The sequence below is a fragment of the Neophocaena asiaeorientalis genome, unplaced genomic scaffold (assembly GCF_003031525.2).
Source record: "Neophocaena asiaeorientalis asiaeorientalis breed wild unplaced genomic scaffold, Neophocaena_asiaeorientalis_V1.1 scaffold70, whole genome shotgun sequence".
Lineage (NCBI taxonomy): Eukaryota > Metazoa > Chordata > Mammalia > Artiodactyla > Phocoenidae > Neophocaena > Neophocaena asiaeorientalis.
The window spans coordinates 13,562,490-13,587,778 of NW_020175410.1; the positions used below are offsets into that span (position 1 = coordinate 13,562,490).

At 40.9% G+C, this 25,289-nt stretch overlaps 1 protein-coding gene across 2 annotated transcripts in view; it reads left to right on the forward strand.

The window, feature by feature from the left end:
- The window catches only part of CDK6 (cyclin dependent kinase 6), a 229,692-nt gene that overhangs the window by 139,324 nt on the left and 65,079 nt on the right, over positions 1-25,289 (forward strand). For both annotated transcript variants that reach the window (XM_024767027.1, XM_024767026.1), the window contains exon 5: positions 17,100-17,209. In XM_024767027.1, the coding sequence (XP_024622795.1) occupies positions 17,100-17,209 (110 nt within the window). The remainder of the gene's footprint in view (positions 1-17,099; positions 17,210-25,289) is intronic.

The following is a 25,289-nucleotide window of genomic DNA, read 5'->3' on the forward strand; positions in this document are numbered from 1 at the left end:
TGGAACCTTATATTCTTATAAATGATCAGTCAAAAGTATGAGGTACCACAACACACTAACTTGACTGGTTGGGAATATCAAGTGGTGGCAAAGTTATGGAGAAACTGGAACTCTGATGCATTCCTGGTGGGAGTACAAGATGGTTCCGCTACTGTACTTGAAAAAACTATTTTGTAGTATCTACTAAATATATGCCTTCCCTCTTAGATAGATAGATAGATAATGAAGATATCCAAGAGAAATGAGTGCCTGTGTCCAATAAGAGACATACACAAAAATGCTCATAACAGAATGTTCATTCACCATAGCCAAGAACTAGAAACACCCATCAACAGAAAAAAGAAATGGCTAAATAAATTTTGGCATGTTGTCACAATGGAGTACTACACAGCAGTGAAAGGGAACAAACTACTGATATGAACAAGATGTTAATAACACAACTTACTTATTAAGTTGAGGAAAAAAACCAGACACAAAAATTGCATGTTTCCTTTTATATGAGGTTCAAGAAGAACCAGCAGCATTAATCCATGATGATGATAGTCAGAACAGTGGTACAGGAATGGTATTGGCTAGGAAAGGCACACTACCTTCTGTGGTGATGTAAGTAGCCTATGTCTTGGTCTGAGTGGTGGTTAACTAGGTGTGTACATATGTAAGGGTTGGGGGTAAGGAGATAGAGAAAGAGAAAGGGAGAGGTGGCAATAGGTAGCTAAAACTTATTTGCTGTTTATGAGAAATTTCCTCTAAGGTATGATGTATAAATTTGATTCTGCTTCCTTATTTATGAACCCGAAACACCTTTTGTACCTTCAGAATAATCTAAAAACAGATGTATTTTTTTTCTTCCCTGGTTTTGTTTTGTTTTTATAGTTTGGGAAAAGATTTGCAAGAACCTCTTGGTCATAGGTTGAATGCCTGGTGTGTGGGAGACACTGTACCAGGCTTTGGAGATCCAAAGATAGTTAAGGCCCAGTGCTGCCACTGAGTCTTGTCGGGGTGATGGAGGTGGAAGCAGATTCTTATGGTCACATCACACATCAGCAGGGGCTATAAGAGAAGTGTGCTTTGGAAGTACAGAGCAAGGAGCCTCTCTCTCTCAGAATGTTCTGGAAGGCTTCACAGAAGGCACCACTAGGCCCTGCTTCTGTTTTTGCCATGTATCAGGGTCCTCGATATATAAAGCATCTACAATGGTGATTTAAGGCTGCTTTTCAATTACTGAAGAATAATTAAAATATTTTATGTAATCTGCACGTTTCCTTAGATATCACTGTAATCACTTCTTAGACCATTTTTCAAAGCCCTAGCAGTTTCAAGGATAAAAGAAGCTACCTGCGACAGATTTCTAGAAAGCAGCAACATTCTTTGAAATGCTTGTAAATGGAAAAGCAGTCTTTCTTCGAATTAGCTCTGAGGTAAACGCCATTATACCCAAACCGGAGAGTTACTTTTCCTTTCAAGTAGTGTTTGCATATGCAGCTACCACACTGCCCAGAACACACGTACAGCATGAGCTCCTGAACCTAGGTGAGAAGCCTTCTGCTGGTTTTTATGTTCACACATGTATCTCTCCTGATAGCGGATGTACCTAGAAATACTCTGTAGAGTCCTTGGTATTAGTGTGGTTCTTCCTAGAAACTGAGACAGTTTTAAGAGAAGCATCTCAGCTCATCAAGGGCAAATGAATTCTGTACTTTATACGTATTTAAATAACAGAACTATACTCCCTTTCGATGATCCTTCTCCTCGCAGAGAAGATGCAAAGATATTAAAAATTCTGCAAGCATAGAAAAGTGTTTTTTAAAGAAAGAAAGAAAATAAAGGGCTAGGACACATGTTACCTATCAGACTCATCTCTTTTTTAGTAATTTCGAAATCAGATCGTAAAATCTAGAATGATGTCATCACATCCATACAATTACACTGAGTCTTCAAACTTGAAAATATCTTATGCCCAGTGATGTGAATTTTTTTTTTTTTTTTTTTTTTACTTGAGATCGATATTATAAAATGGTGGATGCTAGTATCCAGGTGGTCCAAACTGTGTATTTTCCATTCTCCTGTTTCCACAGCTCTAGTCCTCTGTGCATTTTGCTCTTTTGTCAGGTTGAGAAGGCACCCTCTTTACATGTGTCTGTGTAAATGGATGAGGGGTGAGTCTGAGGAAGAGACTAGCTTGGGGAGCTGGTTAGAGCAGGATTTCACTGGCAGAGATAGGGAATACAAAGGAAGAACAAGTTTGGGAGGAAGGTCTTTGCCGTGGCCCCAGAGAAGGAATGTTCTGGGGGGACAGCGTGAAGCACGCCTCCAGTGATCACACAGAGCACTGCGGGTAGGGAGGCCTTCCCAGCCCGCCACCCATGACCCTGAGTCCTCAACCAGTGACATCTTGGTGAAATCCTTTGGGGTATTATTATCCTGGAAAAAACATTTCTTTTGTTCTTGTCAGTTCTTCTGTTTAACTTACATTGCTATGGAAATGATTGTTTCATTTTTGGGGGGGGCGGGTGTTTGCTTTTTGTCTTTGGCGCTCAGCGTGGCTTACAGGATCTTAGTTCCCTGATCAGGGATCGAACCCCAGCCCACAGCAGTGAAGGCGCCAAGTCCTAACCACTGGACCACCAAGGAATTCCTGGAAATGACTGTTTTAGAAATACAGACATTTAAAATTGTAATTAGGCATAAGACCAAAAAAATAAAAAAAGAGCCAGTTATTCAGTCTCCACAGTGAGGAGAGTCAATCTGAATCAGATAAACCCTGTTTCAAATCTTGGTTCTACCATTTACTAGCTGATTGGGTCTTGAACAAGTTGCTTAACTTCTGGAGTCTCAGCTTCCTTATCTTTAAAAATAGAGTCACTGCAGGAAAAAGACACAGACGTAGAGAATGGACTTGGGGACACGGGGAGAGGAAAGGGGAAGCTAGGATGAATTGAGAGAGTGGCATGGACATATATACACTACCAAATATAAAATAGATAGCTAGTGGGAAGCAGCTGCATTGCACAGGGAGATCAGCTCCATGCTTTGTGACCACCTAGAGGGGTGGGATAGGGAGGGTGAGAGGGAGACGCAAGAGGGAGGGGATATGAGGATATATGTATACGTATAGATGATTCACTTTGTTATAAAGCAGAAACTAACACACCATTGTAAAGCAATTATATTCCAATAAAGATGTTAAAAAAAAAATAGAGTCACTGATACTCACTTTATACCACTAAACTGAAGATGCTATAAGGGGACAGATGAAGTCCATCCAGCACAGTACTTTACATCTTCTGTGCCTTACAGATGTTTTCTTTCCCTCCTTCTCTAGCCCACCTCTTTAACCTCTAGATGGGATAAAAGTGAAAAATTTTTAGAGAAGAGATCACAAAATAACACAAAACCCCACAATAATCCATGTGACATTTAACAGTTCTTCTTGTCAGAAAATGCTTCCTTCTTTCCAACCAGAATTCCTAATGCTGCAGTCTAAGTCCTCTCCATTGTGGCCTTCTCCTTTTTTGTTTGCAGTTTTAATCTTGCTAAACAAACAACATGAAACATCCTAATCTTCAGGAGCATATTTTCTTTAGTTCTTACCTTTAATAGCTAAAGCACAAAATATAGTGGGAGCTCCAGAATCCTCTGTAGACCTTATCTTCATTTCTGGTCACCCAGATTGATTAGTTAGCATGTATCTCTGTGTACCTTCTAGAGGAAGATGTGTTAAGTAGAAACTTTGGGGAGAGTGGGTATTGCAGAATGAACTGTACCTTGGTAAGCTCCTTCCAGCTGAGGAACTCCAAATCCTTCCCATTTAAGGAAAGTAGTGCCCACAGATTTTAAGATGTTGAAGAATGTTTGAGCCTGCACTTCGGTTCTAAAACTCTGCTTCCATTTCCCTCATCACTTGCACTAACCAGATAAGTTGCAAGTGTTCATTTAATAGTTTACATGCAGCCTGTGTAAGGATGAACATAGTAACCAAGGAGGAAGAAGGCATGGACTTTAGAGACATTCAGCTGTTTTCATCATAAAAAGTCAATTTGTAAATTCTCTTCCAAGTCTTGAGTGATGATGTGGCCTCCCAAAGCATATAGATTTTCTTAAGAGTTAAAAAAACAACTTTTAAAAGGAAACAATGAGCTCTACAGCCTGCCATATCCTGTGTTCAGAATAATTTTCATTTCTATTTATCTGTGAAGGTTGAAGGAATGTCTACAAATATTTGCTTGGTTTCTATGGTGAAGGCAGAGAGAGATCAAGTGTGTGATTGTTCAGTGTCAAAATCAAAACTACACTATACTGTACTTCTAAAAAGAGAGTTTGTTACTTGAAACATAATAGACATTTAGCAAGTGGTAACTATTTTAAGTTTCACAAGTTCAGGATGAAATTTAAACAATATGGCCTGAAGGAAAACATGGGCCCTTCAAGCATTTTAAAGCTTCACTTTTCGGAAATAAAATGGTCCTCACACTTTATTAAAAAGTCATCTGTTGATTAAAGATAATGTTGGTGGACTCGCAGGATGCCTTGTGTGGGTATGGGGGCATGACCGTTGATCTATAAATTTCTACTATACTAGAAATCCCTGCACCCTGCCCTAGGTTATCCCTCCTAAATCTGTAACCCTCCATTCTGCTGTCTTCTGGCTATGCATACAGTTTTGGAGCAGACGCAATGCTTTGCCAGGTGCTGGGGATGAAAAGTCTGCTTAGAAACAGTCTCTACTCTCAAAGGGCTGATTTTAGGTCTAGTAGGCAGTAAGTACACAGTGAATGGGATACAGTGTGATAAGCGCTATGTTTCCATGTAATTGGGAGGACTAGGCAGGGCAAGATTCACAAGAATTAAGAATGGGGTGATGAGAGGACATTCCGGAGCAAGGTCTCAGTGTATGAAGGCCACGAGGCATGACACAGCATGCATGTTTGTACAACCATAAAGCCTCTGAGCGGGTTGAGGAAGCTTTCCCATGAAGGAGGAACAGGCAATAAAGCCAGAGAGAGGGTGGGAGCCAGATTATGAGGGTGCCGTGGGTCAACTGCACTTGAACTTGACCCTGAAAGCTCTCAAGGATGGTTAAAGGATTTTAAGCAGGTATGGAGTGAGCACAGCTGCAGATATAGTAGAGAGGACAGAGTAGAAGGAGGCAGACTAGTAGGAAGAGACCCCAGAGGAAGCTGTTGGGCCTGCAGGAGAGGACAGGCTCATGGTGGAACTGTCAGGATCTGGTGATTTCCCTGATAGCGGGGGTGAGTGGGAACCTGGGTAGGTGGTGATTTTGCTGTCAGAGAGAGGGTATCTAAGAGGAGAAGCATGTTTCAGAGGAAAGACAAAGCGTGCATTTTGGAATTGAAGTACCTATGGGAGTACTGAGTGGTGATATCCAGGAGACGGTTGGATATGTGTGTCAGATACTCTGCAGAGTATGGACTTGAGGATTCTCCACAAACAGTGCTCCCCAGGAATTGTGCATCATGTAAGAAAAGCAGCGGCCTGACGATATAGCCTTAGAGAAACAATTATTTAAGGGACTGATTGGGGAAGAGACCGCCAAGGAGTTACTGGAAAGTCACTAGGACAGGACCCCGGCATTCTGCACTTATATCACTACACAGACCCAACACACCCACCCCAGGTTCTCCTTCAGCCAGCTGATTTGACTTGCTGCTTTTCTAGTTTGTGACCACCCATCCAGGACTAACAGGGTACCTCTCATAGAGTGGGCACTCACATGATGAACTGAAGTTCATTTGGACCTTTAAAGGCTTGATGTCTAGAGTAACACCTTTTTTAGGTAGATCTGCTTAGACATTAACAAAATGAGGAGAGGTGTAAGGCTCAGAAAGAGATGGTAAGTGCCACTGATACCATGAAAGGTCAGAGCCTGGATCCTTGAACTCCACCTTCATTCATCCTTCAGTGGGTCATTATCATACCCCCTTGGACACAGGATGCAGGCCTCTGTCTGCTGAGTACCTCTTCCCCAGAGATTCCCTTCATCTCTATCTCAGCGTATTTTCCCTCTGCCATTGCTCTTTGAGTCTTCTTATGCATCCTCTGATCAAATCAGGTTCAGCCTCACCTCCCTCCACAGATCCAGTTCCTTTTTTAAAAATTCATGATTGGGGCTTCCCTGGTGGTGCAGTGGTTGAGAGTCCGCCTGCCGATGCAGGGGACACGGGTTTGTGCCCCGGTCCGGGAAGACCCCACATGCCGCGGAGCGGATAGGCCCGTGAGCCATGGCCGCTAGGCCTGCGCGTCCGGAGCCTGTGCTCTGCAATTACTAAAAGGTCCTCAATTATTATTAGACATTGTTGTCCCCATATTCTCCAGGCTAGAGGACTGCCTCTGTCCACCATCAGCACTGCCCCCAGGAGTTAGTTCCCTGTGGTTCATTCATGTATCCGATCATCAGATAATTGGTGAGCACCCTCCATGCATGACACTATATATATACTGTGGCTGGTGAATTGAATGACTGTAATGGAAAATAGAAAGGGTCAAGAGCTATAGAAGTACAGCAGAAGTTCAGGGGCGAGCGATCACTTCTAGCTGAGAGATCAGGAAAGGCTTCCTGGAGGAAGTGATATGTGAGAATTCAGAACAGCAGACACTCAAATAAAGAATGTCCCACAGAGAGAACCACAGAAGCAGTGGCCAGGTAGCTGGAAATCAGCACATCTAAGTGGGAGCCAGTGGCCCCAGGAGAGTCTGCACAGCTGAGGTTCTGGAAAGACAGACAGCCTTCCTGCTGGTAGTAGATGCACAGCAGAGGCCATGATCGTAATTGGCTCAGTGCTGAGAATCTCATTTTTGTGTAGACTTCGGCCATTTTTTGTCATGTATCAAAACATCTTTTTCTGGCCTTTAGGTCAGAAAATGCATCCAGTTGAGGTGACTCCATTATTATTTGTTGCCAAGTACTTTGTGTGTTAACTCTTATTGGTATTTAACTCTTTTAATAATTCCCATTTAACTGGCTTATAATGAATGACAAGACTGTGCTGGGAAGAATTAAAATTCTGATTGTTTGTGATATCTTAATTTAAAAGTCTGATTTTAAAGAATTGAATTTTGAGACCCTTTAGGAAAAGTCAGTGAAATTACCACAAAAATTTTTTTTTAATTTATTTTTGGCTGCATTGGGTCTTCATTGCTGCACATGGGCTTTCTCTAGTTGCAGCGAGCAGGGGCTACTCTTTGTTGCAGTGTGTGGGCTTCTCATTGTGGTGGCTTCTCTTGCTGTGGAGCACGGGCTCTAGGCGCGTGGGCTTCAGTAGTTGCGGGCTCAGTAGTTGTGGCTCGCGGGCTTAGTTGCTCCGCGGCATGTGGGATATTCCCGGACCGGGGCTCAAACCTGTGTCCCCTGCATTGGCAGGCAGATTCTTAACCACTGCGCCACCAGGGAAGCCCATTACCCCACCAGTTTTGATTTTCACTTTGCAAAAGCATAGAAGTCTTCTGGAGGGAAGGAACATACTAGAGAGTTTTATACTGGTGTGAAGCAAATAAACAGCTTAGAGAACAGCTTAGAACGCCTTCACTTTGACAATATAAAAATCCTGAGTTATTCCATATTTCTCAGAAATCATTACAGAAGTTTACATTTGAGACTTGTTGAAGTCAGCCCCAGAAGAAGAATCACCACACTGGTCCTCCCCATAAGTAGTCACTAAACCAAAGGTCAGGCAAGGATGTCTTGGTTCTGTACAGTATATGCATTTTTTAAATCTTCATTACCATTGCCACATCATTTAGGGCCTCTTAGAATGCTAACAGAAATCACCTTATAGATTATCCAGTCTAAATGTCCTCTTTGACAGATGTGAAAGCTGAGAAAAAGTCGCCACCCACACTCGTTTCTTCATCTGCAAACTGGATGTGTTAGTCAGGGTCCCAACAGGAAATAGATGGCACACTCAAAATAAGACACTTCAAGGAAGGTTTGTTTACAGAGACACGATTTACAAAGACGTGGATTTAGGGGAAGCCCAGCGAATGGTACTAACCTGAGACTTAGTTGCATCAGACTGTTACCATTCCCAGGCTTGAAGCGAAGATAGGGTGCAGCTACTGGTGTTGGGTAGAGTGGGCTGCCCGGGATGGACATTGACTTTGTGATGGCAGCACTGCCAGCTCTGGACAACCTTGCTGGGAGGAAATCAAGGTGTTAAAGACTCAGCCTCACTCTTCTCCTTCTCTCCAGACTCCTGCCTAGGCTTCCCATTGGCCAAACCCAGTAGGAAGCTGGGGGCAAATGGTAGATACAGATCCACCTGTGAGCACTGGGCCCATCCAGAGAGGCGAAAGGAAGATAACCAGCACAATGTGCATACCACGCTTTCCTGCTCTTTAAGCATGTAGCCATAGAATAAGGATGACTCAGATAACATCTACTAAGGTTTTCAGGATCTTGGTGAAAGGGTACATGAATAAAAGACTGTAAAATCTAATATTAAGTAAGAATGCTTTACTCTGACATGTATTTTGAGTCAGAGTTGGCCTTGGCTCTACTTTATCTTATACTGTTATTGAACTGTTTCAAAAAAAATGTGAACAGAGATCAAAGCAGTTTAAACAGATACGTCCACTTGTGTAAATATCCTTGAACTCCCCCATCTTCCACTCCCCCTCCTCTTGCCAAATCCATTCAGCACCTCTAGAGGCTGTTAATACATGTAATGATTGTAATAAACATAGTATTTGCTTTGGTTCCAGCTGGCTCCAACCACCAAACTCTGTCCATAGCTCCTATTGTTACTTTGCTTAGTAGACAACTGCATTGTTACCATTAGAAGCCACCTTTGTCATAGATTTCTAAGTGTTGATCTTTATACATTGTATTCATTGTTTCCTTCAACATCTTTTGACAGTTACATTTTGTGTTTAAGGATATGTAGAATTATTAAACTTAGAGAACATGTAAGTATAAGTTAATTGATTACATTGTTGAAAATGTTCTATATTACTTCATGCACTAAAACCTTGAAACATTTTTATCAGTTTTGCCTATTCTTATAAAACCTCCAATTAAAAACTAATAAATCTTCTTACCTGTGACTTAACTGGTTTTAAGTTAGGCAGTCTTCCATCAGAAGTTTTTAGAGGTACAGAACTATAATAGTTCCTAAGGAAACAATTTATATTTTACTGTGCGGGAAATTTGTTCTCAAAAACTTGGAAATTACAGAAATTGTCATTATTTGAGATATTTTAAATTACAGTGACTTAAAGTAAGGATTGAGGGACTCTGGGTTAGAGAATGGACCAGCCACATAAATTAGCAAGTTAAAACTGGGGAAGCTCTTGATACATGAGATAATATTATATACATAGGGAACGACTATTAGATTTATGTATACTGCAAAAGGCAGTAATTTGTTATTTTAAATGTAGGCTCTAGGCAGTGTTGAGGTTATTTTCTTGGAGAATTAACTAGAAATGTACAATTCATACTTACTTTGGAATTGAAGCACATTGAATTCTACAAGGGTTAAACCAAAAAAAGATTTCTCTTTAGACAAACGCTGATAGTTCAAATAGAGTATAAACATAAACCTAATAAATGAATCTAATTCCTCTCACCTTGTTAAAATGATTTACACATAAACCAAGCAAAACTCGTAGGGATACCAAAGAGATTTTTAAATCTTATCTTTCATTGAAGTTATCAAATGGGAATTTGATGAATACATGTCACACCATCCAGAGCACTGTTGTGGTTCAGAAGTAAGTTTTGAAGTTATTAGAAACCTTTTTCTTAAACCTTTTTTTAAGGAAATCATTTAACCCCAAAGGATAGTTGCATTTTTGAGATTTGTAATCTCTTTTAAAAGTTCACGTTAAACTTTTTCAAAGTAAATTTAAATTCTTTTTCTGTTGGTTCTTTAATTACAACCTGTATGTTTGCCTGTTGATTTGTGGATGTTTGGAATACTGAATGAAAGGTGCCAGGTTGGATGTTGAGGAAGGAGCACAAGGTTGAAATCAGTCCCAGGGAGAATCCCAGCTCTTCCAACGTGTCAGCTCCATGACCCTGGCTAAATTACCCAACCTCTCTGAAATTGTTCTCTCGGATATAAAATGTGCTTACCGACAGCAGCTGACTGATCTTGTGCCTCTGAAATTGTCGTCCAGCGCCTCCTTTCCTTTCCACTTGCCACCTCCCACACTGCCATGTTTCCACGACAACTGTCCACTTAAAGCTTGATGTCTATGTATAGAATCCTGGCAGACATTTTTGTATGCATAAATGATTATTATATTTACACCGACACGTAATCTGTTAATAAAAATTGGAAAATATTTTGTACTGCTCCAAAACTTCTCTATTCACTTAACAGTGAATCATGGACATCTTTTTATGTGAGCAGCAATGAGCAGGATGAGAACTAGCTCATCTTTTTTGATGGCTGAATAATATTCCCCTATTGGGAATTACTGTGGAGTAAACATTCTTGTGAATACCTCTTTGTGTACTAGTCTGAATATTTCTATAGGATAAATTCCCATGAATGGAACTCTGCTTCAGAGACATGGGGACTGTTAATTTCATAGATACCACCAGACTGTCCTCTAAAAAGATTGTGCCAATTTGCAATTTAAAACATACAGGGTTCCCATGAATTTATGGTTACCAGAGGGAAGGTGGGGGGAAGGGATAGATTGGGAGCTTGGGACTGACGTGTACACACTGCTGTATTTAAAATAGGTAACCAGGGGCTTCCCTGGTGGTGCAGGGGTTAAGAATCTGCCTGCCAATGCAGGGGACACGGGTTCGAGCTGCAACTAGAGAAAGCTGCATGCAGCAACGAAGACCCAACGCAGATGAAAAATAAATTAAATAAATTTTTTAAAAGTTTAAAAAAATAAAATAGATAACCAACAGAGACCTACTGTATAGCACAGGGAACACCACTAAATATTCTGTAATAACCTAAATGGGAAAAGAATTTGAAAAAGAGTAGATATATGCATAACTGAATCACTTTGCTGTACATTTGAAACTAACACGGCATTGTGAATGAACTATACTCCAATGTAAAATAAAAATTATAAATAAATAAAATAAAACTTAAAGGTTCCCATACCATGACCAACCCTGAATAGTGTCATTCTGTCCTTTCTGCAAAGGCAAAAATGATACCCTCTTATTGTGATGGCTTTCTTCCTTTCTTCCTTCCTTCCTTTCTTTCCTTCTCTCCTTCCTTTCTTTTCTTCCTTTCTTTTTATGAGATTGATTATCTTTGATAGTTTTTTCTTCTTTTGAATTGTCTTTTCATATTTTTTTATCCATTTTTCTGTTGTATTGTTTTATTGATGTAATTTGTTTTAGATGTTTTCTCCCAGGTTGTCATTTATCCTTTCCTTTACTGTATTTACAGTGTTTGGTGAAGAAAATTTCTGGGTTTTTTGGTTTGTTTTTTGTTTTTGTTTTTTAAAATATATTTATGTACTTATTTATTTTTGGCTGTGTTGGGTCTTCGTTGCTGCCTACAGGCTTTCTCTAGTTGCGGCGAGCGGGGGTGCGCGGGCTTCTCATTGTGGTGGCTTCTCTTGTTGCGGAGCTCGGGCTCTAGGCACGCAGACTTCACTAGTTGTGACTCGCGGGCTCTAGAGCGCAGGCTTAGTGGTTGTGGTGCACCAGCTTGGTTGCTCCGCAACATGTGGGATCTTCCCAGACCAGGGCTCGAACCCGTGTCCCCTGCATTGGCAGGTGGATTCTTAACCACTGTGCCACCAGGGAAGTCCAGGATTTCAGTTTTAAATAGCTGGATCTATAAATCTTTTCATCTCAAGCTTCTAGATTTCCTGTGATGCTGAAAAAGGCCTCCACATCCCAAGGTCCTCTTATGTTTTCTTCGAATACATTTTTCTAGCTCTCCTTACATTTAGATCTTGCATCTATACAGTTTCTTCTTATACATGGTGTAAACTAGAGATCAAACTTATTTTCTTCCAAATGGGTGGCCAGTTGTCTTGCTTTCACATATTCTAGTGCATTTTCTCTCTAAGATGAAAGAGAGACCACCTATAAGAATATCTTATAAATATAAGCCTCTCACTGTTGTGGCCTCTCCCGTTGCGGAGCACAGGCTCCGGACGCGCAGGCCCAGCAGCCATGGCCCACGGGCTCGGGATCCTCCCGGACCGGGGCACGAACCCACCTCCCCTGCATTGGCAGGCGGACTCTCAACCACTGCGCCACCAGGGAAGCCCCTCAAATGCTTTTTAAAATGTCTATTAATAATGACCATTTGATCACTCTTTTATTCTATTAATGATATATTAATTACATTAGTAGATTTCCTAATATTGTACCACCCTTCCCTTCTTGTAATAAATCATTCCTAATCATGATTTATTATTCTTTTACTAGATCTTTGGATTCTATTTGTTAATGTTTATTTTAGGACATAAACTTCTACTGATGAATGAGACTGATCTATAGTTTTTTTGTGTGTAATTTTTCAGGTTTGTATTAAGGATATGCAGACTTTCCATCCTTTTCTATATTCTGGAATATTATAAATGACATAATAATCAGTCCTTTGAAAGGACTCATAAAACCATCTGGATCTGGATCTTTCCTAGCATTATGTCTTTAACAATCTCGTGAATTTCTTATTGGTAGTTAGTCTGTTCAGGTTTCAACTACTTTTTGAGTCAGTTCTGGTAATAATAAGGAATTTCCCAATGAAACTCTTTAATCTAGATTTTAAAATGTATTGGCTTAAATTTGTACATAGTATTTCTTGTAATTATTTTAATCTCATCTATTTTCTTGGTTTTCTGAGAAAGAAAAAATTTTTCTCTTTGTATCAATCAGGTTTGTCAGGAGTTTAGCTATATTATTTATTTAAAAGAAACTGACTTCAAGATTTATTTCTATTTTGGGAGGATTGTTTTATTTAATAATTTGTTGACGTCTACTTTTATCTTTTTAAATCCCCCCTCTTAGTTTCTTTGTTTTTTAAAATTTATTTCTGAGTTGAAACTTGGGTAATTTATTATTTTAGTTTTGGTTAATGATAGAACATTTAGTTATATATTATTAAATAAACCGTCCTCATTTTTGTTCAGCTTTAAATAATATGTAATTAACCTTTAATTTTCTCTTTAATCCAAGAATAAACTAATTTGAAGAATTATTTAGAAAAGAGTTTTAAAATTTCCATATGATCAGATTATTTATGGTTAACTGTTAGCTGCTGTATTTCTAGTCTTATTTCATCATAGCCAGAGAATGTAACCTGTAGAATTTTTCTTTTTTTTAAGAAGATTTATTTATTTTATTTTTGGCTGCATTGAGTCTTAGTTGCGGCACGAGGGATCTTCACTGAGGCATAGGGGCTCTTCGTTGTGGTGCACGGGCTTCTCTCTAGTCATGGCGTGTGGTTTTTCTCTTCTCTAGTTGTGGCGTGCAGGCTCCAGGGCGAGTGGGCTCTGTAGTTTGCAGCACGCAGGCTCTCTAGCTGAGGCACACAAGCTCAGTAGTTGTGGCACTCGGGCTTAGTTGCCCAGCAGCATGTGGGATCTTAGTTCCCTGACCAGGGGTCGAACCCAGCGTCCCCTGCGTTGCAAGGTGGATTCTTTACCACTGGACCAACAGGGAAGTCCCTAGAATTTCTTTCCTTTATGACTATGCACATAACTGGCTTTGTTCTGTAGGGTGTAAGGAGAATACTCTCTTTTAAGAGTAAAGTTCTTTATTAAACAGAGTTTGTCTCATACAGATCCTTACTTATATTTTTCTATACTTTATTTGTCAAACTTTGAAAGAGAATTGAGTTTGTGTTTTCCTTCCCCCAGAATCTCCTTGTACTTCTAAGGGTTTCTGCCTTATACACATTGGCCTTATGTTTTAGAAAATAAAATTTATTACAAAAAATATTATTCAGATAAAAAAAATTTAGATGATGGTAGACATAAGATACAAAGTAAATACACAAATGCTAGTAAATCAGTTACAAAACATAATGGAAAAAAGGATCCCATTCATATAGTAACAAAAAAAATGTGAAACATTGAGGAATTAAAAAACAGCAAGATCTATATAAATAAAATGATACACTATTATTGAAGAACATAAAATCTAAATAAATGGTGAGACAGACCATGACTAAGATGGGAAAAAGCCATATCATAAAGATACTCATTATTCCTGCATTAACACAAAAATTTAAGACAATCCAGTGATTTGGGAGAGTAAGTTAACTTTGACAATCAGGTGCCTCTGGCAGAGTAACACTTAAGAAGAGCCAAAAATAGTTTGAGAAATAAGGATGAAGGGGATTTGTCCTCTGTCACCAAAATATAATCTAAGATACAGCAAATAAAATAGTAGGTGCTAACAGATTAAAAAAAAAAAAAAAAGAATAGGGGGCTTCCCTGGTGGTGCAGGGGTTGCGAGCCCGCCTGCCGATGCAGGGGACATGGGTTCGTGCCCTGGTTCGGGAGGATCCCACATGCCACGGAGCGGCTGGGCCCGTGAGCCATGGCCGCTGGGCCTGCGCGTCTGGAGCCTGTGCTCCGCAACGGGAGAGGCCACAACAGTGAGAGGCCCGCGTACCGCAAAAAAAAAAGCATTTGATAAAAATCTGTTACCCATTTTGAGTGGTCACTAAATTTTAAAAGGAATAGAAGGAAACTTCCTTAATATATCAATATTTTTCTTACTATTTTCGTTGTCTAAACACTTATTTGATGATCATAATAAGTATCACTGCTTAAAGTACTGAAAATGAACATAGTACTACCTAAAGTGTTTTAGAAAGGGTAATCGATCAGAAATCACAGACTCTTTAGAACAGCTTAAAATAATGCTGTATTTGGATTAAACTTTTCATCTCATATGATGTTAGACTTTATTTCGAACTGAAGTGAGAAGATAAGTATGTGATCTCATAATATCTGTGTATGTCTGTAAACCACTGGAGTGGAACTTTATGGAAAGTTTGCCCCTGCACTTTGGTATACAGTGTATTAGAGAAATAGGGAAATGTTCCACCAGCTAGAAATATTGGTAAAGCAGAAATAAATTATTTAACTAAAAACTAACGCCCAGAATTGGACACTCTTCTTAACAAAAGTAGTGAGTATCTTCTTTTGGGGGGTTGACTGGTAATTGAATTTTGCCCACTTATCTTCTAGGAATGATTGCCTTAAAATCATCAATTTGGTATTTGTTAAAACACAATTGTTATGTGCGCAGTATTATGATGGGCATTTACAGGCATAATGATGGATGAAATTGGGTCCATGCCCTCTGGAAGGACCCATATTATGAACTATTTTACAAAGTATGATTTTTAGGTGGCAGTTGGTTCAGGGAGGTGATGATGTCAAAACTGAGCTTTGTAGGATAAGCAGAATTTCAACCTGTGAAGGAGAAAGTAGAGCTTCCCAAACTAGAACAGTGTCAACAAAAGCATGGAGGCAGGAACTGGAGGATAAGTTTGTATAATTGAGTGGTTCTCAAACCTAGCCAAGGGTTAGGGTTACCTAAAGAAGTTTAAACAAAAAAAAAGAAGAAGAAGAAGAAAAGAAGAAGAAGAATTTCAGTGGACCCACCCATGGAGATCTAATTCAGTTAGGGGCAAGATAAGGGCCCAGACACATGTGTTTTTCTAAAAGCCCCATGGATGATTCTGATGTATAGTCAGTGTTGAGAGCCAGTGGTGTGGTCTCGTGCGGGAAGGATATGGAGGTACTTTATGATCACTCACAATCCTGTGAGTTGACTGGACTCAACTGGGCAGTTCTTCTGCTCCATGTGACATTGGCAGGGGCACAGTCACCTGGGGGACCAGTCAGGATGGAATGTCCAAAATGGCTAACTCACATGGCCTTTCAGCTGAGAGCTCAGCTGGGGCTGTCAATTGGAACATCTTTGTGGGCTTCTCATTGCATAGCAGCTGGGTTCCAAGAGGAAGCATCTCAAGAGCAAGCATTCAAAAAGGCCCAGGCAACCAGGCTTCCTATGACCTATAGCTTTGGTAGTCTCAGGTGTTACTTCCACCATATTCTGTTGGTCAAGCAAGTCACTAAGGCCAACTCAGATTCAATGGAAAGTGAACTAAACTCCAATCCTTGATGAGAGGAGTGTGCATATAAGGAAAGAAGGAAATTGATGGCAACCATTTTTTTTTGAGAATTGCTACTGCAGTCTTTAGGCACTAAGTACTATAGCATCAAAGTACATAAACAGAATTTCAGGAAATTTAGACATCAGTGAAAGTACAATTAAGTAAGACAATAAGTAATGATAAAAGGAATCTGGATAATATAAAATGCTTATGTAATACATTTATGTATTGAATTCCTTTATATACCTTCATTTCAGACATCCATAGAATTTCTGCTCCCCACAAAAAAGAGGCATTTGAACCCCTATATACTCTTATAAATGTGGAACCTTAATGATATGGTTGTGTTTGTTTTATCTATTATTATACAGTGCTCAGTATTAAATGGGGTTCTTCCCATATTGGAATCTCTTCCTCTGGATGACTTTTTACACATGGTATAAACAATTGGGTTATACATTCTCTCTCAAGTTCTCCTTCATGTTTTGTTTTCTGGAAAGAGTGGCATTGAAGGGGGCTTTATTTTGATTCCCCACAGTCTCACGATAAGAGTAGTTTTGACTTGTTTGGGTGCTCTGTAGACTTCAAGGTCACCATCCAGCAGCCACTGGAATAATCTTCCAATTTCCCAAAATTGCTGACGTGGGAATTGAGCTGCAATCGTTGCCATCATCTGTTTTCCACGTATTGTTTTTTAAAGCCCCTTAAGAAAGAAATAATTGTTTTAAGGTAAGGGTTTATTTAAGTCTTTGCTTTTGCTTTCTGAAACTCAGTTATTTTATCATACTAATAAGACACCCAGAGTCCGAGGTGAGAACCCAGGTGGTGGGGGTGATGTAATTTCCTGGCCTGTCAGTGATGAGTCCTGGTTACTTATTCCTTCTGTCTGTGTCCCCCATGTGATTTGAGGAGTTCTTTCCGAGCTGAGTCTTGGCATTAAACCACCCAGGGTGAGGAGTCAAGCAAACAACCGTCCCCCTCAGTAACTCTCCACTCCGTTTGCCGTTGCAGGTCGTCACGCTGTGGTACAGAGCTCCAGAAGTCTTGCTTCAGTCCAGCTACGCCACCCCTGTGGACCTCTGGAGTGTTGGTTGCATATTTGCAGAAATGTTTCGTAGAAAGTAAGAAATACCTTTTGTTTCACTCTGTCTCCCTTGGAAAGAAACGTTTCGGGTCTTGGATAATTTCAGTGGCAGCCTAGCATCCCTCTTTCAAGTAGGAACATGGTATCCAGCTCCATCTGCCTGCGGCTCCCACTTCCAAGCATGTCCTGAAACTGCCTTCTCAGTCCTTACAATGTAGTTGGGTGTGGTTGTAGCTTCCGGCTCTTGGAAACTCTGTTTGGAAGGGAACACTCCAGTGTTCATACAATTTATTTTGTTTTTGTTGGCGATGAGAGGATGTGGCAAACATGAAGCGTGTTGTGGTTTTTTTGTGTGAGGAAACATCCTCAAGGTGGACTTTTCCACAAGAAGAGGACCAGGGCTGTTAAGTATATGGAAATTTTGATGGTGGGTTGAAAAAACAAAATGTTTAGACTGAAAAGGCACAGGCAAGAAAGATGTCTGCGCCATTTCAGAATACTTTAAATGCTGTCATGAAGAGGAGAGGTTAGACATATTCAGGCACTATAGAGAGCAGAACCAAAGATATTAAAATTACAGAAATAAAGATTTTTGCTCAAAGGCAAAAAAAAAAATCTAATGATTAGAGTTATCTGAAGAGAAGATCAGGGTTCATGAAAATAGTGCTTTCTCAATGGGTGTCCAAGAAGAGACTGGACACTACACACTGTAGATGTTTTCAGTGGCATTCCTAGAATGGGTGGGTGGGCTAGATGACCTCCAGGGCCCCTCTGAGTCTGAAAGTCTGTGGTTCATTTGTTTGATTTTCAGGTCATAAGAAATAGCCAAACAATATAATAAAGATCTGCCAGGAAAATAATCCAGACCTGAGTACTAAATTCAGCCTGGTCAAAATTAAACAGAGAGCCTAATCATAATCTAATCTCTCTTTGTCTTCTATTTTTATTTCCATGGGAAAATGTGAGTTGGGAAGTTGAATATTTTCCCACTGGACATGTTATATTCAAAACGTAGTTACGTGCTAGCTCACAAGAAAAAGAGGTGGTCAGCCATTTCTTGCTTGTCTGTCTGTTTGTTTGTTTGTTTTAACCAAATGAAGTTTTGTGCATGTAACAAATTTGGGGAACTATTCTAGACCTCAGCAGATTCATCTGTAGCTCACAGAGGGGGATCATGGCAAGGTGATCAAAGTACACAGATGTTTAATGCAGGCCTATTGTGTGCCAATTACAGGACCAAACCTCTTTTCCTTGTGTTACCTTTTTATTCCTCACGATAAGAGATAACTGAGATGCAGTGGTAAATTTATTTGTCTAACATCAAACAGCTAAAAAGTATGAGGGGTATTACTCCAGAGGAAGTCTTGTGACTCTGGTGGTGTTTTTCTACCAAGGAGGGAAGAAAAAAAAATATATTGAATTCAGCTGCAATGTTTGCCAAATAGGCTAAATAAGTGGTTTTGGAAGTGTGGTTCTTGGACCAGCAGTATCCAAAAAGGTGACCTTTTTTGGAAGTGCAAATTCTTGGGCCTCACCCCAGACCAACTAGATCAGAAGCGCTTGGGCTGGGGCCCAGCAACCTTTGTTTTCACAAGCCCTCCAGGTGATCCTAATTCATCCTCCAGGGTAAGAAACACTGAGTTTGGATGAGAGAATCAGCAGGAATGGTCAGTCGTTAAATGTGCAACTCCCAGACCTCTCTCTTGAAATTCTGATTCATTATTGGACTGAGGCCTGACGTTCTTGTTTGTTTTGTTTTTTTTAACATTTTAAAAAATATTTTATTTATTTATTTGGCTGCATTGAGTCTTCGTTGCTGCACACGGGTTCTCTCTAGTTGCGGCGAGCAGAGGCTACTCTTCGTTGTGGTGCGCAGGCTTCTCACTGCGGTGGCTTCTCTTGTTGTGGAGCACGGCTCCAGGCACGCAGGCTTCAGTAGTTGTGGCATGCGGGCTCAGTAGTTGTGGCGCACGGGCTTAATTGCTCCACAGCATGTGGGATCTTCCTGGACCAGGGCTCGAACCCGTGTCCCCTGCATTGGCAGGCGGATTCTTTAGCCACTGCGCCACCAGGTAAGTCCTGGCATTCTTGTTTTTAAACGTGTGTCATGTAATTCTTTTCATCAGGCAAGTGTGGAAAATTTGGGGTTAAAGGCTTATTCTCAGAACCAGGAATAATTTACTGTCAATATTGCAGTGTGGGAGTTGGGACAGTCATTTCAGTTCATCCCATGAATAAATTGGTGCAGCTGAGAGTTGATTAGAGAAGTATTTATTGGAATTACTTGGATGTGTCTAGGATTGTCCTCAAATGTAAAGATTGGGTCCTTCTTTTGTTATGGGGGAAGAATGATCAGTTATTTTTCAATAGTATAAAACTTGAATACCAGCCATCATTGACGATAAAAACAATCTTCTTCTGGAAGATGTTAAAAGAAAGATGAAATTTAAGATATGTAGTGTTAAAGTGTTCTCTAGTAAGGGATGTACTTTATTTTTAAGTATAGGTAGTCAGCACTTATGGAACAATTGCAGCCCAAATTTTCATTTTATAGCATTAAAACATTCTCCCACGGAAGTGGTAGTATAGTTGGTAATCTGGTCCCAGTCTAGCTTGCAGAGAATCCTGTATAACCTGGAACATATACAGAACATTATTTATCAAAACCTATTTTCTATTTACAACATTTTTTTTCTAGGGTAAAGTCCATTCTATGTTCCAATCCAGGATGACAGGAATACCCATCTCTTCAGGCCAGCATTGGGTCTCAGAAGGGAGACTCAGTATTGGAGGCTCAGAGAGAAACTCCTTTGACAACAGCAGCAGGTCTGCTTCACTTTTCTGGGAAAGTGAGATGTTGGGTAGAGACCCATTGGCTCTTCAAATGTGCACAAAAGAAAGTACCCCTCTCTTGGAGCCTTGCACGGAGATAGTAAATTGAGAAATAATTGCCGGGAGCGGGAAGCAATATCAGAATCCAGGCGCATGTGCCTTTAAGGCTGAAGGACAATGGATCCATCTGGGCCTGCCACCCTTCCTGGGGCGGGTGCTCTGTCTCTTAGGTAGTTCCTGCCGGTTGGGATGTGACCTTGAAAACAACCATGGGATCTGACCCTTGTTCCTGCTCAGTTCACGTTTGGTATTTCCTATGATAACACCCAGATATCTGAATGTGAAGCCTTCTCACTTATGCCAGCTGAGTTCAGGGGTCCAGCCACCGGCTTCACCTGCTTCCAGCTTAACTCCTGATTCGGTGCTGACCCACCTGTTGCAGTGTCCAGCTGAGAACTCACAAGCTGTGGATTCTGGAAGCAGACTCCCTCATTGCCTTAGGCTGACCCTAAATCAGGGAGTCCTGGTACGTGTCCACTCAGGGTTCCTCCTTGTTGCTATGGCAGTGTTCCCAAATTGTGTCATCTTTTTTAACACCTTCATGGTTTTTGCCATATTCATGATAACTATACTTACTTAATTTCTTTACTATCTTAATTAACTTTTTATTTAGCCTCATCTTAAGCAAAAATATGTAAAATCACAGAATTGATGAACCAGTTATTTGTCTAACATACACTAAAATTCATACATAACCCTTAAAATTAAACAATTTAGTCCATGTTCAGCCCCTGAAATCATCTCCCATATCACCCAGGTGTGTGTCACATGTTGGAAACAGATGTTTCATTCATTCTACAGATAACTTTCCTGAGTGGCTACTATATGCAAGGTCCTTTTCTAGAGGAATAATTTACACCCTAGTGCAGAAGAGAGGCATTGCATTTGCAATTAGTCAATTAACCAGAGCTGGGGTAAATGCTGTGAAGTGTAGATTTCTATGAATGGGTATGATGAGAAGCTTGTCTCCACAGAGGAAAGAGATTTCTCAATGGAAGACTAGAAGTCAGGATTAACCTTCTCCAGAGGTCGTATCCTAGTTGTTTATATAAGAACATTGAGGAATAACTATTTATGCATCAGCAAGGCTCACCATCCTCCCTAATCTAGGGAGAAAAAAAGAAGCAAAGGGAGTTAACAGTTGTCTGTCATGTGACAGACCCAGGGCCGGGCACTTCACATCTATTATCTCACTAAACCCCCATTCTGAGGACTGTTTTCCTGTTTCTAGATGATAAACCAAAGCCTTCCACAAGGAGTATAAATAACTTGTCCATAGGCATACAGCTCTTAAATGGCAGAGCCAAATTTGAACCTAAGTCTACCTGACTCTCTAACCTTTGATTTTCCCACTCTGCCATGTTTCTACCCTGGCTGTGGTTTTATTAGGTACCATATTTTTTTCTAGAATGTTTCATGCATTATTACAACGTAGCAGCAACAATATTTTAGGGAGGTCAAGAAGCAAACCACACATCTAATAGCTTTGATTTCTAGCCTTTCCTATAGTGGAAAGGCTGACCAATTTCTGTGATATTGTAAAGAACTGCATGCCTTTTATTCTAAAATGTGATACCTAGCAAATATGAACTCAGGAAAAAGAATCTTAGGGCAGATGGTTGACAAAGAGCCAGAGAGTTTAAATACCATCTGTCATTATTTTCTGGGTTTAATAATTGCCACACTGACCTTCAGTAGCGTTCTACGAAAGTAGATAAGAGTTGGATCTTTTATCTTCCTCCTTTAACTCTTCATCAATGGGTGATCCATCTTTACTCCACATTAACTTATATATATATATTTATTTATTTATTTTATTTTTGGCTGTGTTGGGTCTTTGTTGCTGCGTGCGGGCTTTCTGTGGTTGTAGTGAGCGGGGTTACTCTTGGTTGCAGTGCGCAGGCTTCTCATTGCGATGGCTTCTCTTGTGGCAGAGCACGGGCTCTAGGCGCGCAGGCTTCAGTACTTGTGGCACACAGGCTCAGTAGTTGTGGCGCACAGGCTTAGTTGCTCCACGGCATGTGGGATTTTCCCGGACCAGGGCTCAAACCTGTGTCCCCTGCATTGGTAGGCGGATTCTTAACCACTGCACCACCAGGAAAGCCCCTGAGTTATATTTTAATACTAAAAAACATTGCTATGAATTTGGTCAGTAGACAACTACCCAGCTTGAAGATTAGGATGAGATGGAGGGAGGGATGGACAGATGGATGATACCAACTGATTTTTAACTTCATGGCAAAATAGACTCACAAACGTTAACTCTCCAGGTATCTGTCCGTTGCCTTGTAGTCCTAGGTCAGAACTATTGTCGGTGTGGTTTGAAAGTTATGGGGTTTTCCAAGTGACGGCAAAGTCATAAAAAGAAAACGCACATTTAAAAAATAAAACATGCTACTAATTCTTTGAATATGGAGATTGTGGTAAACAGATAGTAATTCTTAGAAGTTCTGAGTTGCCAGCTCTACTGATCCCTAGCTAAGAAATGCCAAATGCCACCAAGAAGAACATACAGTCACTGTTCGAAGGAAACAAACAAGGCTTCATAGTTATACTCCCCCTTGGATGGTGGCCTCTCTAGGCTTGCCGTCATTGGTTTCTATGAATTAAACCCCCAGTAGCTGACAAACTGACAGAGAAACTGTCCTTTGTGGCTCAGTGGTCTGTGAGCAAATATCTTTAAAATGTCACTGAGTGCCTTGCCAACTGTTCTACTGGTTACTGTGTTGGTGTTCCCCATATTTGAGCGCTTTCCTTAGTGACATCAGGGAAATGAGGCCCTTGACCAGATGCCCTGAACACCAAGACACCAGCAGGCAAGCCCTAGTCTGTGAGAGGAAACCCATCACCTTAGGTTAGATCAGAACACGTGTGTGGAAACCAGGGCACTCACCAGACCTTCAGGTTTCTTGTCTTTTCTTGGATGTTTTCTTGGACCTCTTTTTTTCTTTAGAGAACCAATCAAATGGGAAGAACTCCAAAGAAGCATTTTCTCGAGTGAGGAAATACCCAAGATGGTACCGAGGAAAAGATCTTTTTGAATAATGCACACAGGGTAGTTCTAAGTAAGAACAAATGAGTACTGCCTTTTAATGTAATCAATGCTGATTTTTTCTTATTCTTGATGTGTATCTTACTTTATCATGAATTTGTTTTCATGGAGTATACTGAGAAGCCACCATCAGGCCAGGTCTTTCCCTGTCAAGGCAGCTCTGCAGGCTTCCAGCTTCGCAGCCCTTTGCCACTCCGATTTGGCACCCAGAGTCTGCCTGCCAACCTGTTTTCCTGTTTCCTGACTATTTGTGGACTTCCGATAAATTAATCTTTCTATTGTCACCCTCTTCCAAAAACTTGCCTTAAGTTTTTCCTCCTTAGAACCCTTGCACTTCTTTTATTCTGGGTGCCCACCTGCCCTCCCTCATCTTCCAAAGCTAAACCTAGAAGCTGTCTCTTCAGGGAACAGACCTGCCCCTGCTCCGGCCCCACCACTACCCACCCCCCCATATTTTGTGTGCACCTGTCCAGCAGTGCTTTTCTCAGCCACATTCCGTCTGCGCGCACACGTTGTCCACACAGCTGCAGTCATTATGGATGCAGAGCACGTTCTTTCTGAGGAACCAGATACCTGAGTCCGTTCCAGCCCTGCCTCTGCCAGCTCTGTGACTGAAGGCAAGCCCTCGACCTCTGGAGCTTAGTGTCTTTATCTGTAAAGTGGAGAGGCCAGGATAAGACACCACATCCATGGCATTCAGACTGCTTCATAGAGAGAGACCTCATATTCCTGCCTCTATATAGTCCAGGAGTGCCGAGCCCTTCTTGTTCCCACACTCAGCTTTGTTCAGAGCAACTTGATTTCATCTTTTTCATATACTGGGCTTCTGAGATTTAAAAGGATTTTAACACATGGGAGTAGATAATGTCCAAGTTTCACTCCAACTCTAATATTCTGTGCTTTGGGGTAGAACTGTGGCTTGGTCATTTCTGGAACTCTTATCATGTCAAGCACAACTAACCCTTGCTGACAGAGGTTATTACACATCCTTGTCATGGTCCTGAGGATCTGATATACATTATTCAGTTTAATCCTCCCAAGTGACTTGCCCCAGGATCCCACATACAGCAGAGCTGTATGACCTATGACAGGAACAGTGAACTGTAATGAATTACCCTAGGAAGCTAGGCAGGCATGAAGTTATACAGGGTTGCAGTGTAACAGTTGGTGGGGGGCGGTGTGTACATGTGTGTACATGCCTCCCCCTCTACCCTACTGTTCCTTTCTTTACACATTTAAATATATAGATATTCCATGTGGCATGTCTATGAAAGTCTAAACCAGATCTGTCCAATAGAAAGCAGAACGTGAACCATGTCACTTTAAATTCTCTAGCAGTCATTAAAAGAGGCAAAAAGAAACAAGTAAAATTAATTTTAATAGCATATTTTAACACAGTATATCCAAAATATTATTATTTCAACATGGAATAAATATAACAATATGAAATATTGAAAAAAGTATTCTTTTTCTCAATACTAAATTCTTAAACTCCATTGTGTATTTTATGCTGACAGCACATCTCAATTCGGACTAGTTGCATTTCAAGTGCTCAGTAGGCACGTGAACTGTATTGGACACCACAGGTCTAAACCATCAAATGAAAAGATAAAGAAGAAACAGACAACTTGCCGGTTTTTGGGAAGGGGAGAGAGAATGAGTCACTGCCCTTCTACCCTAGGCTCATCGATTTCTCAGTCTTCTATCTCCTACGTTGTTCTCAGTCTTCTATCTCCCACGATGTCATCTTTTCTAGTTTGGGTGGAGGCTACAGAAGTTGGAGTCCTTGATGTAAAACCAATAGAGCCGATGTTGATGCAGCTGCCTGGCCTTTGTCCCTGAATCGGTGACGCTTGGGTGCCAACCTGCAAATACAGTGTTTATCAGCACTGGCAGATCTTCCCCAACATGTCCTATTTAAAAATGCTTGCACCTGGGCTTCCCTGGTGGCGCAGTGGTTGAGAGTCCGCCTGCCGATTCAGAGGACACGGGTTCGTGCCCCGGTCTGGGAAGATCCCACATGCCGCGGAGCGGCTGGGCCCGTGAGCCATGGCCGCTGAGCCTGCGCGTCTGGAGCCTGTGCTCCGCAACGGGAGAGGCCACAACAGTGAAAGGCCCGCCTACCGCAAAAAAAAAAAAAAAAAAAAGTGCTTTCCCCTGGAGCCTCAGTCTC